The sequence below is a fragment of the Balaenoptera borealis genome (genome assembly GCF_965194805.1).
Source record: "Balaenoptera borealis genome assembly, chromosome: 2".
Taxonomy (NCBI): Eukaryota; Metazoa; Chordata; class Mammalia; order Artiodactyla; family Balaenopteridae; genus Balaenoptera; species Balaenoptera borealis.
This window is the reverse complement of record NC_138867.1, coordinates 102283832-102301181: the sequence shown is the minus strand read 5'-3', so window position 1 is coordinate 102301181 and position 17350 is coordinate 102283832. Positions and strand designations below refer to the sequence as shown.

Sequence of the window (17350 nt, the reverse complement as noted above, 5' to 3'; positions counted from 1 at the left end):
GTTTTTAAAAATAAAGTTTTATGGGAATACAGCCAAATTCATTCATTCACATACTATCTATGGCTGCACTATGTCACAATGGCATTGTTGAGTAGTTGTGACAAAGACTGTAAGGCCTAGAAAGCCTAAAATATGTACAGTACTGTCCTTTACAGAAAGAGTGTAATGTTGCTCTCATTACATGCAAGTAGAATCCTCGGTGGAAGTAAACTAAAAACTGAGGAAAACAGAAAAAAAATTTTTTTTAGCAGGCTCATCATGTTTAAAAGTTGAATTTAAAACAAAAACACTGCCACGACAGACTTTTGTTGCCAAATCGAGGCAACAGGTTATAGCACTAAATGCAATAAATGTGCTTCCTGAACGCTGACATAATAAGACATTCGGCTTAGTAGAAACAATTCGGTATTCAGTGCAGAAGCAGTATGTCTTAATCTTCAGGACTAATTCTAGAACATTTTTATGTAAAAACAATAACAGTGACAACAAAAACAACTAGTCCTGACAAATGTTATACACACCCCAGGAATCTTTCCTCAGGTTACAAGGGAAAAAGACATTCCAATAGCATCTGTTTTTTTCTTTAACTGTTTCTTTCAGTATATTTCCCGAGTAGCTACTAAAAATTCAATTCACTTCAAAGAAAATTCCTGATATATGAACAACTGTATCTGTAAGGCAGATAAACTAGAAAGTAATTATTTTTATCATGTGAGTTAATTTCACGTTTTAGATAAGAAGTTCTGGGAATACGAAATAGATTTTGACTGAAGGTATTCATGTATAATTGTTCAAAACCATATTTACTACTGTTACCAAATCCCTGTTTTGACAACTTGCTAAAAGCTTTAATGAACCGGGTATTTTTCTTTCCAGAGTTAGCTATATCTTTCCATCTTAGTTATAAAGTTTTAGAAGAACAGTGGTAATACTTGTGTGTTGTGTCTAGTGTTGACTCAACGTAATACTGCTTTGATAGGAATCATTTTATCTTTGAATTTACTTAGCAATGCTACTTCTCTGCCCTGGAAGATATCCCAGAGTTAAGTGTGACTTAGTGATCTAATTTCAGTAAATTCTCTTAAAAAAAAAAGAGGTGGGGTGGGGGCTCTAGAGTAAGATTTAAAATTGTACAATTATGTATTAGTCTAATAAATGAAGATGTTATTCTTATATGTCATCCTCTATAACTGTGGTGGACTTATTTGGGGAGAATACAGGTTAATAAGAAGTGAGATTGGTTAAAAAATAGCCATTGCGTTGCATAATCCCAGGGTTGGCATTCACACTGTAGTTGTCAAAATTGGAGTTGTACAGTATATTGCTTATGCACTCATATGTACCAGCAGTGAGTTCAAAGAAGAACATGAAGGCTTGAGTCTACAAGCTATATAGGTCTATAAAATTAAGTAGTTACTAATCAGGTATGATTACATAACAATTTAATAAGCAGAATTATGTATACCACAGCTTTAGGTTCTGTGATTATACGTAATTTGTGTTTTTAAAGAAAACAGATAACGGTATCAGCAAATAAAAGTATTATTCTCTTGAAAGTACTTTGTTGATAAAAGTAGGTACTTTAACATAAGATATAAAACATATTCTCATTCTTTATGCTTCTCAGTTTGACAGCTAGTATGTGATGACAATGTGGCTTACTTAGGAAATCTAAGAGGTGTGGGCATTTAACTTCCTGTAATCACTCCATACCAGAGAACAATTTTATATCTCTGGGCAAGTTTTGAATAGCTATAAATACAAAATCCAGTTTATAGTATGAGGCAGTATCCCTGTCCTTAACAGTGGCTAGGATAGACACTACTCCATTGGTAGGAATGCAGTTGTTTAAAAGAACATAAGAAGAAGAATGGGTTGAAAATAAACGGCTTCTCTAATTAATGCCAATCCTTTTCAAACTCTTCCAAAAAAAAACACAGAGGGGGGAACATCACTAAACTCATTTTATGAGCCAGCATTGCCCTGACATCAAAGCCATATAACGACACTACAGGAAAAGAAAACTACAGGATAAACTATTTACCCCTGATAAATAAAGATGCAAAATTCTAGACAAAATTCTAGCAAATCAAATTCAACAGCACATTCAAAAGATAACACACCATAATCAAGTGGGATTTAACCATGGGATGCAAAGATGGTTCAATATCCACCAATTAATGTACATGATGTACCACACTAATAGAATGAAGGCTGAAATATCACATGATCCTCTCAATAGATGGACAAAAAGACAAAATTCAACATCCTTTCATGATAAAAGCTCTCAACAAATTGGGTATAAAAGGAACATACCTCAGTTTAACAAAGATCATGTATAACAAACACAGAGCTAACATCATTCTCAACAATGAAAAGCTGAAAGGTTTTCCTCTAAAGTCAGGAACAAGACAAGGGTGCCTACTCTCACCACTTTTATTCAACATGGTACTGGAAGTCTTAGCCAGAGCAATTAGGAAAGAAAAAGAAATAAAAGGCATCCAAATTGGAAAGGAAGAAGTAAAATGGTCTCTGAATACAGATGACATGATCTTATACACAGCAAACCCTAAATACTCCACTAGAAAATTGTTAGAAATAATAAAACAAATTCAGTGAAGTTACAAGATACAAAACCAACATACACAAATCAGTTGCACTTCTACACAATAACAACAAAATATCTGAAAGAAAAATAAAGAAAACAATCCTATTTACACTACCATCGAAAACAGCAAAATACAAGGAGGTAAATGATCTGTACACTGAAAACTATAAGACTTTGATTAAAGAAATTGAGGAAGACGCAAATAAATGCAAAGATACCCCATGTTCATGGAATGGAAGAATTTATACGGTTAAAATGTCTCTACTATCAAAAGCCATCTAAAGATTCAACTCAATCCCTATCAAAATTCCTCCAGAGTGCCAATTGAGGGATGAATGGATAAAGAAGGTATAGTATATATACAACAGAATATTATTCAGCCATGTGAGAGAAGAAAATCCTTCCATTTGTGACAACACGGATGGATCTGGCATTATGCTAAGTGAAATAAGTCAGATACAGAAAGACAAATCCAGCACAGTATCACTTATATGTGGAATCTACAAAAAGCCAAACTGATAGAAGCAGAGAGCGGAATGGTGGTTGTCAGGGACTGGGAGAAGTTAGTCAAAGGTATGAACTTTTAGTTACAAGATGAGTAAGTTATGGGGATCTAATATTCAGCATGGTGACTACAGATAACAATACTTTATCAAATATTTGAAAGTTGCTAAGAGTCAATCTTAAATGTTCTCACCACACACACACACACACACACACAAATTACGTAAGGTGTTGGATGTATTAACTAACTTTATTATGGTAATCATTTCATACTATATATGTATATCAAACCATCACGTTGTTTACCTTAAACTTATACAATGTTATGTCAATTTATATCTCAATAAAGCTAGAAACAAAAACCTTTTTTACCAAAATATTTAAATATATCAGCATCTTTAGAATAAAAGAAAAAAAAAGAAAAAGAAAAAAGAAATGGTTTCTCAAGTTCTCACTTAGCTGGAATCTATTTAACAAAAATGTTGTCTTGTAGGTATGTGCCATACCCACTTTGTACCACAATGGTATTTGTGTATGAACATTTCAATATGTCCCTACTGCTTCTAATTTTTATAAAGTGGAATTTTGATAAAGCTAGCTACACGACACCACTGCTAAATATCTTAGGGAATGAACTATTCTTGTTATAATGAAATATGAACTATTCCTGTTATAATGAAATATGACAATGTCAGAGTTGTTTAAGAATATTTAAAAAAAAATAATACAGTGCAGAAATACCACAAAAATCTTGCTAAGATTGTGTGAGGGATACAAAATATTTAATTTTTTTTTTTTTTTTTGGCAAAACAAAACCACACACAGAGAGGACAGCCCCGTCATTTTCATATCTGATGCAGTAAGAATTTTGAAGGGGGACTGAAATGCATTACCAGAATGTTTGATCTGGAAGAGCTGCTTATTAGAGAAATGAGAAAAAACAAAAGCCAGAGATGGTAAGTGACCTGCCTGAAGTCATGCAGTTAGAGGCAGGCAATGATAGCTGGAATGCAAAAACGCCTAAAAATGTAAGCCTCTTCCCTTTGTAAAGGAATCTTTGCAAATAGAAGCATGGTAGACAAAAAATTCCTTTTATTTATTTGCTAGCTGTATTTAATTAATTCATATCTGTTCTTGATGGTCTGTTACTGATTTGCAAATCTGAGTAGCTCATGATTTGGGGAGTAGAAGAAATATTCTAATGGGGAAAAAACTGTGCAAATGGAAAAACTGTTAATGACATACACATTAGTTATATGCTTTATAAATACTCAGGGTTTAAATTTTCATTCTTTTAAGACGAATAAAAGATGTTATACATGTACATGCATACCTTGTTTTATTGTGCTTTGTTTTATTGCACTTCACAGATATTATGTTTTTTTTTACAAATTGAAGGTTTGTAGCAACCCTGTGTCTATCAAGTCTATTGGCACCATTCTTCCAACAGCATTTGCTCACTTTGTGTCTCTGTATCACATTTTGGTAATTCTTGCAATATTTCAACTTTTTCATTATTATTATATTTGTTATGGCAATCTGTGACCACTGATCTTTGATGTTACTACTGTAATTGTTTGGGGCGCCAAAAACCACGCTCATATAAGAAAACAAACAACTGATGTTCTGACTGATCCACTGAACACTGAGATGTTCCCCTGTCTCTCTCTCTCTTTGGGCCTCCCTATTCCCTGAGACAAAACAATATTGAAATTAGGCCAATTAATAACCCTACAATGGCCTGTAAGTATTCAAGTGAATGGAAGAGTCACATGTCTCTAACTTTAAATCAAAAGCTAGAAAGGACTAAGCTTAGTGGGGAAAGTATGCTGAAAGCCAAGATAGGCTGAATGCTAGGCCTCTTGCCCCAAACAGTTAGCCAAGATGTAAATGCAAAGGAAAAGTTCTTGAAGGAAACTAAAAGGGCTACTCCAGTGAACACACAAATGATTAGAAAGCAAAACAGCCTCACTGCTGATAACAGAGAAAGCTATAGTGGTCTAGATAGAAGATTAAACCAAGCCACAACATTTCCTTAAACCAAAGCCTAATCCAGAGCAAGACCCTAACTCTCTTCAGCTCTTTGAAGGCTGAGAGAGGTGAGGAAGCTGCAGAAGGAAAGCTAGCAGAGTTTGGTTCATGAGGTTTAAGGACAGAAGCTGTCTCCACAACATCAAAGGGCAAGGTAAAGCAGCAAGTGCTGATGTAGAAGCTGTAGCATATTATCCAGAAGATTTGGCTAAGATAAACAATGCAGGTGGCTACACTAAACAACAGATTTTCAACGTAGAAACACCCTTTTTGGGAAGAAGATGCCTTTTATAGCTAGAAAGGAGAAGTTAATGCCTGGCTTCAAAGGACAGGCTGACAACTCTTGTTAGAAGCTAACGCAGCTGGTGACTGAAGCTAAAACCAGTACTCATTTACCACTCCGAAAATCCTAGGGCCCTTGAGAATTATGCTAAATCTACTCTGCCCAGGCTCTCTAAATGGAACAATAAAGTCTGGAGACAGCACATCTGTTTATAACAGGGCTTGCTGAATTGAATATTTTAAGCCCATTGTTGAGACTTACTGCTCAGAGAAAAAGATTCCTTTCAAAATATTACTGCTCATTGACAATGCACCTGGTCATCAGGGCTCTGTTGGAGGGGTACAACGAGATTCATGTTGTTCTCATGCCTCCTAACACAACACACATTCTGCAGCCCCATGGATCGAAGAGTCATTTCAACCTTCAAGTCTTCTTTAAGAAATACACTTCATTAAGGCTATAGTTGCCATAGCCAGCGATTCCTCCTATGGAACTAGGCAAAGTAAGTTGAAAACCTTCTGGAAAGAATTCACCATTCTACATGCCATTAAAAACATTCATGATTCATGGGAAAAGGTCAAAATAGTAGCAGTAACAGGAGTTTGGAAGAAGTTGATTCTAACCCTCATGAATGACTTTGAGAGGTTCAAGACTTCAGTGAAGGAAGTAACTGCAGATGTGGTGAAACCAGCAAGAGAACTAGAATTGGAAGTGAAGATGTGACTGAATTGTTGCAATCTCATGATAAAAGCTGAATATACGGGGATTGCTTCTTATGGATGAGCAAAGAAAGTGGTTTCCTGAGATGGAAACTACTCCTGGTGCAGATGCTGTGAAGATTGCTGAAATGACCACAAAGGACTTAGAATATTATATAAACTTAGTTGATAAAACAGCAGCAGTGTTTGAGAGGACTGACACCAATTTTGAAAGAAGTTCTATTGCGGGTAAAATACTATCAAACAGCACTGCCTGCTACAGAGAAATCGTTTCTGAAAGGAAGAGGCAATCGATGCAGCACACTTCATTGTTGTATTATTTTAAGAAATCACCACAGCCACCCAAACTTCAGCAACCACCACCCTGATCCGTCAGCAGCCATCAACTTCAAGGCAAGACCCTCCACCAGCAAAAAGAATACAACTTGCTGAAGACTCATGACGGTTAGCACTTTTTGGCAATGAAGTATTTTTAAATTTAGGTACGTACATTTTTTAGACATAATGCTATTGCACACTTAATAGTCTACAGTACAGTGTAAACATAACTTTTATATGCACTGAGAAACCAAAAATTGATCACTTGCTTTATTGCGGTTATTTGCTTTACTGAGGTGGTCTGAAATTGAGCCCCCGGTATCCCTGAGGTATGCCTGTAGTTCTTAAAATGTTTGATTTGGAAAAAGTCTTAGTTAAAAATACCAAATTTTATAAATTACAGCAATCATTTAAATAAATGTTTAAATTTCTCTAATAAAAATTTGTCAAATTTAACACTTTAAACCTTTCTTTAATTTTATTCTTAAGAAAGCAATTAGAAATCATTCATTTAATTTTTTAAGTTCAAATTTTAACAAGAGGTTAAAGAGGTAAAGGGAATATAGACCAAAGATTTTATCTAACAATTAGACTAACAGTATTGACTTGATCTCAAGACCACTTAGCCAGTTAGGAACAAGCTAGAATTCAAAGTCAGGTTTCTGAATTCAGTCTAGTATTCTCAACAAGTTTTCTTCTAAACTATTTGAGATAACTTTCCCTCATTTTGTGACCCAACTCCAAGCCTCCCTCAAATCGTTTTGTAAAGAAATTAAATATAAACATAAGAAAAGAGGCTTGTTAATCAAGAGGGCTCAGGTTCATACCTTTGGCAGTGTTTTGGGTCTCTGCTGCAATGTGAGATGTCTACATTTTGCTTAAGGCACTGAGCCTAAGTGTAGGAACTCAAAGAGTCAGTACGACAGTCCCTGTCATGAGGGACTTCAAATTCTTTATCCTTCCTTACTTCTTTCCTGTCCATCTTCCTTCCTCACTTAGTTTCTCCCTCTTTATATTTACAGATATTTATATTTACATAAATATGCCTTATTATGTGAAGGCACAGTCTTACACATAAGGACACAAACACCATCTTTTGAGGTTCATGATCTTGCACTAATTTAAAAGGTTAAAACAAATGCACAAATAACTAACCCAAGGTAGAATGTGATAAACTTCATAGGAGAGACTGAAAATGTGGAGGTTTATAAAAGAATTCAAATACAGCCACACTTCTTAAATTTAAATAAAATTATTTTGAAGCTTAAAAGGCTAAGTAATCACGATTAACAAATAGTTTTTACACATGCATGGAACAGTCTTCACAATATTGGGGGATATGAAGGAAACCACAGCTTTCATTACTTGAAGTTGACACAGTGTTTGCCTTGGAAAATTCTCAGGAAACTGTGGTTTTCATACACCTCCAGTTTCTTCCATTTCAAATAAATTAAATTAAAAAAGGAAAACACCTCACTTTTTAATGGACACATTTTATTTTGGCATATGGGTATTTACTGTGAACACAAAGCATTTGGTGTTCAAGTTTGAAAAGAATTTTGAGAATGTACATGTAAATATAAACAAAAGTCTAAAAATGAAAAAGCTCTCTTACACACCATGTTCATTCCTTTGAAATGTTGCCTTAAAACAAACTGACGCTAAATGAACTAGTACAGGTAGAATGCTAGTAGCATACTTTTAACATTAACTGGACTTAAATTCAATTCCAGGTTTTACCTAACGATATAAACCAACACATTCATATTTGTATTTATTAAAAACATTTAGAGATATAATAAGAAACAGTCTATTCAGCTGGATCAGAAGAACTGTGGCAAACAAAGCAAAATACGGCTTAGAGTCCACAATTAAGAGAATGGGAGACTTTTCTGTACTCAATGAACTCTTAAAATCCCTACAACACCATGATTTCCAAAATGCAGTCTTACATATATGGGACTTATTCCATCCTTTTGTCCTAAACTTTCATTTTGTAGGCAGAGACATGGGTTTAGAACTTGGATCTGACATTTCCTACTGACTACCTATGACCATAGGTATATTTTACCTTTCTAGGCCCATTGTCTCATCTGTTAAATGAGATTATCATCATCTTCCCTGAGAAAGCTAACGTATATAAAGCATCTAACGAGTCAGGCAACTGGTAGATGTTAACAAATATTAATTTGCTTCCTCTCATCCTGTAGCTGTTTAATATAACTGTGTTCTATTTCCTTCCTTTCTTCCATAGTGCTTAGCCGATTGCTCTGCATATAACAGATGTTTTGAATTGCGAAGCCCTTGAAATTCTGGCAATAATTGTCTGGAAATGTCACAGTTCTAGTCCCCAAACTCTCTAGCTTTAAAACTCTCGTACAAATATTAACTGGCTACTTAATCTTTCTAACCCCTTTCTGAATTTGGAAAATGAAGACACTACTAGTATTACTACACACACATGTACACACACACATGTGCACACATGAATGTTTTCTATATGAGATCATTGTTGTAAGATCAACTGAGGTAATAATGTATATGCATGAACTGTGCAGGCTCTAAGAAGTTACACAAATTAGTTTGTTCTGCTCTATTCTGATGGTCAGACAGCTTCAAATGTACAGAGCTCTATGTAATAGCCTTATTTCCTCTTTGGTCATCTTTCACTAACCTCCCTTCCTATGGCAAACTAATCAGTCTTCTCTCCATGACACTGCTACTTGCCTCATTTTTATTCCAGAAGTTTAATTTATTAACATATTTTGATACAGAACATGAATCCAATCAAAGAATATCACAAATGACATAAAACAGTAGCAAAATAGTTGAAATCAAAAAGCTTGGGAGGAATCTGAAATCATTTTAAGCAAGACAATTTCCCTTGGCTCTAAATCCTCAAGGGTTCCATCAAGAACTCTGATGAAACAGAACTGTTTTCCTTTTCTCCTTCTCCACCTCCCTTTCCTTCCTTCTGTTTGGAGGAAGATACCAAAAGGGCAGAAATGCAATCAGGTTTCGCTTGACAATATGTCAGTTAGATCCTAAACTTTCTATGTGAATATTATAAATCTCATGACTACAAATATAGTAATATGCAAATGAATTTACTATTACAAAATAAAAATGGATAAGTGAATATAGACACATTTCTCCGTTTTTAGGATGACATTTCACACAATGGAAGGTTTAACAAAGGGTTGTAAATGAAAGAAGATACCCTAAAAAAACCTGATGCTACAAATATTACACATACATCAACTAATAGTAACCTTCCAAAGTGAAAAAAATCTGACTGAAAAGTTAAAAAAAAAAAAAAAGGATATTTTATTTTGGATATTTTCAAGTTAAAATTAAATAATATTGTCAAGTTTTAGTGTTGAAATTTAAATGGAAACATAGTATTAGCCAACTAAAAATAAATTGCTTTTTATTCTCATCACAAATTAAATATTATTGAAATACTTTTAGAATGCAGCAACCAGAAAATTCAAAAAAATTTTTCTGGTAAAAACCTTAAATTATTATTTTTTTAAACTCTCAAGAGGAAACAAATATGTTCTACCATATTTTTATACAATTACCACTATTCTATTTAACATGTCATTATTTTGTCAGAAATATAGATAGACCAAGACACAAGTTAAAAACTATAACAGAACTAAAATTTTTCCTCTCTATGAATGAATGCTATGAAATAAGAATATTTACTGTAAAATCATGTTAGTATAAAATAAGGAAGCTGTTTGTAAAATTATGCTCATGACTTTGGTGTTGCCTTCCTGACAAGGACCGTGACAACAACAAATCTTCCCTTCCCTCAAACATACAAAAACGTTCATGTTCTGGCCTTCTTACAATAAAATGCTTTAAAATTTAACATGGCTAAAATCAGTGAATTGCAGAGAGGTGAGTGCTAGTGTACATAAACGTAGGATCAGAGTATTTTTTTCCTTAAGGCTGGAATAGGAAAATTGATATTTACAGTTGGAGATTCCAACACACGTCTCTTAGTCAACAATAAAACAAGTAGGTAGAAAGTCAGTAAAGATGTAAATCACCTGAACAACACCATCAATCAGTTTGACCTAAATGACATTTATAGGACACTGATCCCAATATAATAATATTGTTTTCAGGTGCACATGAAATATTCACCAAGATAAGCCATACTCTGGACAAATAACACAAATAATAAAGTTAAAAGTATAAAAATCATAAAGAGTATGCACATGGATCATAAAGAAAACTAACAAAAAGATACCTGGAAACCCCCAATTGTTCAGAAATTAAACAACGTACTTCTAATTAAACCATAGGTTAAAGGTGAAATTTCAAGGGAAATTTAAAACATTTTAAACTCAAAGAAAATAAAATATATCATATTTATAAGATGTAGCTAAAGCAGTGCTTAGAGGGATATTTATAGCATTAAATGCTTATATTAGGAAAAAAGAAAGGTCTAAATCAGTAATTTAAGCTTCCACATTAATAAACTAGAGAAAGAGCAAAGTAAGCACAAATGCAAGAGGAAGAAATAATACAGATTAGAGCAAATGTGAATAAAAGTGAAAAAAGAAATGTAATAGAGTTATAAAAATCAATTAATCCAAAAATCTGTTCTCTGGTGGAACTGTCACGTAGCCTTTAGCAAAGTGGGTAGAAATGAAAAAGAGGAAATACTAAGGATGAAGCAAGTGACGCAAATGCAAGGAGCAGAAGATCTGGGTAAAAGTCCTAACTGTGCACCTAACAGTGGCATACCCTTAATTAGCTCACTTCATTCTTTCTGAGCTTCAGTTTCCTTACTTACAAAAAGGGGGTAAAAATAATTTTCATAGGGTAAATGCAGGGATTAAATAAAATATTCATAAAAACTATTTGGAAAGAATAAAAATAAAGAGTCTTTATTCTAATTTGTAAGATTAACAGACTAACTGCTATCTAACACACAAATGCCACATTAACTTCAACATACCTGTAAGGTCCTTGAGGGTGTGGTATCACAGCAAAGCAAAATTCATAAATTATCATAAAAATATTTTTTGCTGGCAGTAGTAGAGCTCAAATGGGGAAAAATCATTGTACACTAATAGTAATTGGCTTTTTAAAAAAATAATCACACCAGGTGACTGACTGACTGACTGATTTTTTAGTAACTGGCTTTTGCTAAGTTCTCTCTTCAAGGAAAAAAGTGAAAGGAAAAAAGTAGGTCAACAATACAAATAAGGAACTTTTCCTAAAAGAAATACAACCCCTTGCAGAAGTACCTTTTTGCAGGTTTTTTCAAAGTTGATATCATCACCAAGAGCAGATTTAGTTACTATATCAGGTTTCAACTCCTGTAAAAGAATAAAACAAACTAATTTTAGTTATGAGCTTTATTTTAAACTGTCATTATTATATGAGAAATTCCCATGTTTTGCTTTTAAGAAATCCATTATTTAAAGAAACTACTACTTATTTTAATGACATTTCAGGACATTGGCAATTCTATCAATTTATAAAGAAATGTAGAGATTTACAGAGAAACACTTAATTTTAATTCTTACTTTAAAAAAAAACAATATATATTTATTTATTTATGGCTGCATGCGGGCTTTCTCTAGTTGTGATGAGTGGGGGCCACTCTTCGTTGCAGTGTGTGGGCTTCTCGTTGCGGTGGCTTCTCTTGTTGCAGAGAACGGGCTCTAGGCATGTGGGCCTCAGCAGTTGTGGCACGTGGGCTCAGTAGTTGTGGCTTGCAGGTTCCAGAGCACAGGCTCAGTAGTTGTGGCACACGGGCTTAGTTGCTCCGCAGCCTGTGGGATCTCCCAGACCAGGGCTTGAACCCGTGTCCCCTGCACTGGCAGGTGGACTCCTAACCACTGCGCCACCAGGGAAGTCTCTTAATTCTTGATTAAAAAAAAAAAAAATCTAACCCACTAAACACTTTTCTATTATGGAAGGAATTAATCCAGATTTATTTTAGAAAATTAAAAAACACAGAAAAACAGAAAGAAAAATAAGTAAAATTACCAGCAATATTTACATGGTTATAATTTTATTATACACCCTTCTACAAGCTTCTTTAAAAGAATTTAAGTTTGATATGCATTCCACTAAGGGAATGAAGGATGACTCTAGATCATATGAAAATGCAATTTTTCTACATTAATAGTTATCAAGTTATTCTAATACGCATGAAAAAAATGAACTTTTTTTTATTATTGTCTAGAAGAAAGCTAAATAGAAAAATCAGTTGATTTTAAAACAACACTGAGTGACAGTAAGGTGTATTGTATATGTGATGTGACAAAAACTGTGCAAACATTAAGTGAAAATGATATTTAAATTATACTTTAAACAAAAACAGGACCATAGTATTTTGTAAACTAGCTTTATTTAATAACAGGGCAAATGTCTATTTTTGGTTTTTTTGCTCTTATTTATTTAACCAAATTCTTACTACTGGACATTAATACATTTTCTGATTTTTGATCTTTTTATAAATAGGAAAGTGATGACTACCCTTGTACATACTGCTTTGTGTAACTCCTCCTGAAAAATTACCACAGATTCTATATTAAAGAGCTATATTGGAGTTTTGGAAGAAGAGTAGAATGGGAAAAAAAAATCAAATATTGATAATGATGATCCAATGTCAAAAAGATCAGAAAGCACTGTTTCTGAGAGTAAAAACTCAATTTCATTTTGTGTACACTAATATAAATGTGAAAAATGTGTACGTAAAACAAATCCATATAAAAAGTACATAAATAATGGACTCCTTTTAAATTGTATATGTGTGTATATATAAAAAAATTCATTATGTGACATATTTTGGCTGAAAATGTCTTAAGTTTGATGAGCTAATTTAGGAGATGGCCTCCCTTAAGCAGTTTCAAGTTAATAAAGCTATTTAAATTACAGTTAAAAATCCAGATTTTAAGACTTGCCCCACGTTTGTCAATGGCTGGCTACAAGCACCTTTTTTTACTCTGTAAGACAAAAATCAGCCTAAAGAGTGAATTGGTTAAATTTTACTGCTAAAATGAACTTAAGTAAGTGCAGAAGGTAATGATACTACCTAAATCTCAACCCACCCACATATTCCCTCCAAAACAATAAATTCAACAAGGAGTACAAATAAAACCAAACATGAACCGTGCCCTCAGCGTTATTAGTAGATAAATACCTATAAGCAGAGAAACTAACACCAAATTCAACAGCTCTCACTGCTGCTACAAGCTTATGAATATACAGAGCCAGAGAATGAAAGACTAAGATACTAGGAGGAAAAGAAGAGAGTGGAGTGAAGGACATGCATTAATGACAGACAAAAAGCACCACAAGAAAGCAAAAAGTACTACAAAAGGTCAAAGTATTGAACACAAGTCTCAGATTTGGTAATTCACAGCACTACAGAGAAGGAAGGGCTTGAAAGCGAGTGATTTTGAAGGCGACAGCCTCAAGAAGCACTGCTTTGAGGAGAATTAGATAAACAGGGGTTGTGCACTTCCCTTTAGTGATAACAGTGTATGTAAAGGAAAGAAAGAGAAATTAAGGACCCTACAGAGACGAAAGAAAATACATGTAAACCAAGTCCTCCTTCTCATTATCCACTAAAAAAATGTCACTCTGCCATACTGACATAAGGTGGGCCCTGTATAAGAAACGTCTACAGTTCGGAAAAGAAAAAAAGTCAAATTCATATAAAATTAATTTAAGAATAAAAAGGAAAATGTAAATCAAAATATTTTATCTGATTCTCTCCTAAAAACTAAACGTCAAAAAGACAACTGTAACATAACCCTGCAAACTTCATTGGGGAGCCTCAAACAAGTAGTTGGGGCCTATACAAAAAAATTTGCAAAATGAGAAATTAAAACACTGAAGAAGAGAAATAGGTAAAACACAGAAGTGCATCAACAGTTGATAAAGCTTAGGAAATAAAATGCAAGAAAAGAAAAACAATCTCAGAAAGAGAGAACAGATTTAAAGAAAAATTCAATAAGGAACACTGAAGAAAGTCAAGAAAACTACCAAGAAAATGAGAATAAGATAAAGAAAAAGGGACAGAAAGAAAGTGGCAAAGGATGATCCCACATACGTGTAATTGGAGTCTCTGAAGAAGAAAAACAATAGACAAAAGCCAGTACTTAAAACTACAGTTCTAAAACAACTTTCTGGAAAAAAACAACCAAAAAATTTAACAAAATGGTTTACTATGTACCTAGCTTAAAGAGACCTGGAACAATCAATAATGAAACTTATTCTGGTAAAACTATTAGATTTTAAAGACAAAGGAAAAAAATCTTCAGAGCTTGTGGCCAAAAAGATCAATTTAGTTATAAGGGTGAAAAAACTGAGCTGGTATCAGATATCAAGAACAAAATAAACATAAGTATGCAGCAGCATTTTCAATATAAGCAAGTGTAAGCCAAGAATTTTACAGTCAAATAGCTCTAAAGAATAAGGTCTAGAGAAAATAGTTTTGAACTTGCAAGAATTCAGGAAATACAGTATACATGTGTTTGTCTCCAGAGGAATCTTCTAGAGGAGGAAGGAGTTCAGCCAGCAAGAGATAATTTTGGTAAAAGAACTGATGGTGAGTATGTATCTGCAGAGCTAGAATTAAAAGAAATGTGGGGGCACAGGAGAAAGAATAACACATAAACTTTGTCCTCATGCTCAGAGCCTGTGAATAAGTTACCTTACATGGTCAAAGAGACTTTATTATGTATTTAAGTTAAGGATCCTAAAATGAGGATCCTGGATTACCCAGAGTGGGCCTAATGTAACCACAAGGCTCCTCCTAAGAGGGAAGCAGAAGGGTATGAGTTAGAGAAAGAGGAGAAAAAGGGAGAGATACTGAGGTACTGAGATCTAAAGATGCTGTGCTGTTGACCTTGAAGACGGAGGAAGGGGCCATGAGTCAATGAACACAGGTGACCTCTAAAACCTGAAAGAGTCTCCACAAGGGATACAATTCTGTCCACATCTTGGTTTAAAACTTCTGACTTCCAGAACTGTAAGATAATAAATCTGTGTTGTTTTTAGCCGCTAAGTTTGTGTTAACTTGTTGCAACAGCACTAGAAAACTAATATACATACGTTTTATCTCCCACCAATCTTCATATTATAAAATAATTCATTACACCATATTATTTGGACAGCATCATATACCATAAATAATGCCTAGAATTAAATACTTACCTTAAAACTATAAAAGTAAAATATAGATGCATTTAGATGGCTTAAACTTTCCTTATCACCCCACTCATACTTCAGTATTTTGGGTCAACTCATTTTTACCTTAATTTAAAATATAAACATATGTGTCATTAAAAGGGAATGCTATCTCCTATGACATAGTTCATATAAAATTTTTAAATGGTGCTTAAATAACAAAACTGTATGGACAGGAATGCTGTGCCATAACTAGAATTTTGGTTCAGAACTATCCTAATTAGACACTGAGGAATTTAATAAATCAAGCAGTTTATTAGACAATGCAAAAATTGCAATAAAATATATATTATGAAGTTATTCTTCCCTCCCTACACTTCTATTCAGAAGAGATCAGGAACTGCCTTTCAGAATAAGACTCTTTGATGTGTTATTCCAAATGGATAGACAGCACCTCAAATGTTAGTATTCCCTTCAGCAGGTAAGACGAAATTTAACCCATAGCCTTTCTCAATCCTTCTAAGAGTCTGCTATGCAGTCTACTAGACAAGTTCGTGGTAAATTGCCAGGACTTTCAAATCATCTCTTAATTGCTCCAAATTCTAAATTTATATACATTCTGACTCAGAATATCTAATACACGTTTAAAGGAAGAAGTCTTAAACAACTATTTTCATTATTCTTGGATTGGATTTAGTAGTTCTAATGATAGGTTATAATTTCGCCACAAAATTTAATTTACTCATATTGTAAGAATAAATTACCCTTCAAACTGATTATGAAAGCCGGTTGCTACAGCAAAATTCACTAGGGTCTAATAGATCAGTAATATAAACTGCAGGGGATAGTGGGAATTTATTTTTTTTTTTAAAGATCTGAAGTAATTCACAGTTTTCAAAGAATGCCTTGGATGATGGATGTTTTACTGGATTTGCGGCTGCGGTACCTTACCTGACAATACATCTACTCTCTTCATTATAAACGAATGGCTTCCCACAAGAGTTTGAAAAGCACATAAGATTGCAAGCTTTGTGGATAAAACTCCAAAAAGCCCTCATTTAGGTAAAACGTAGAGAACTCTAAAAGACAAATGGTATTTAGAGGACAAGAAAGAGTTGCAACAATGCCAGGTTTCTGGCTAACTACTCAGAAGAGGAAGTAGTTGGAACCAGCTTGTTGGGAACACTTCTGCTTAAGCTAGTTTGAACATGGTTAGGTAGTAAGCCATCTGGTCAAAAGGTCTGAGGAACTACATAAAACAGTCAGGGAATAATTTATGCTTATACTAAGCTTAATCTTTCATTTTCTTGATGGGAAAATGGAACGAAGAGCCCAGAGTGTAAGTTCTTCAAGGGTGAGAATGGTCTCTTATCCACCTTTGACTATTTGATCCTAGTATAATGATATCAATACATTTGTTCAACAGAAATGGACCAGAGTGAAAAAATTTTAAATGCCTATTTCTTAGCGATAGGTCAGTAAAGTCTCTTACCAATAGACAGGTCAAATTCAGAATTTCCAAAGAATTTTTAGTTGCCAATGTGGGTTTTTTCTTTAGAAAAGCGAAGATGAAGAGATAAAATACTAGAAAAAATAGCTAGGACTACTAGAGTGTTGCAAAACAGAAGACTTAACTGCTCAAAAGTATTCTACATTACCATAATTTTTATTCATAGTGGGAGAAGGCCAAATACTACTTAAGAATTCACTGAAACG

General features: G+C 33.9%; 1 protein-coding gene across 2 annotated transcripts in view; it reads right to left on the bottom strand.

Moving 5' to 3' along the window:
• The window catches only part of SRFBP1 (serum response factor binding protein 1), a 60455-nt gene that overhangs the window by 11985 nt on the left and 31120 nt on the right, over positions 1 to 17350 (bottom strand). For both annotated transcript variants that reach the window (XM_082380392.1, XM_082380391.1), the window contains exon 4: positions 11734 to 11805. In XM_082380392.1, coding sequence (XP_082236518.1) covers positions 11734 to 11805 — 72 coding nt within the window. The remainder of the gene's footprint in view (positions 1 to 11733; positions 11806 to 17350) is intronic.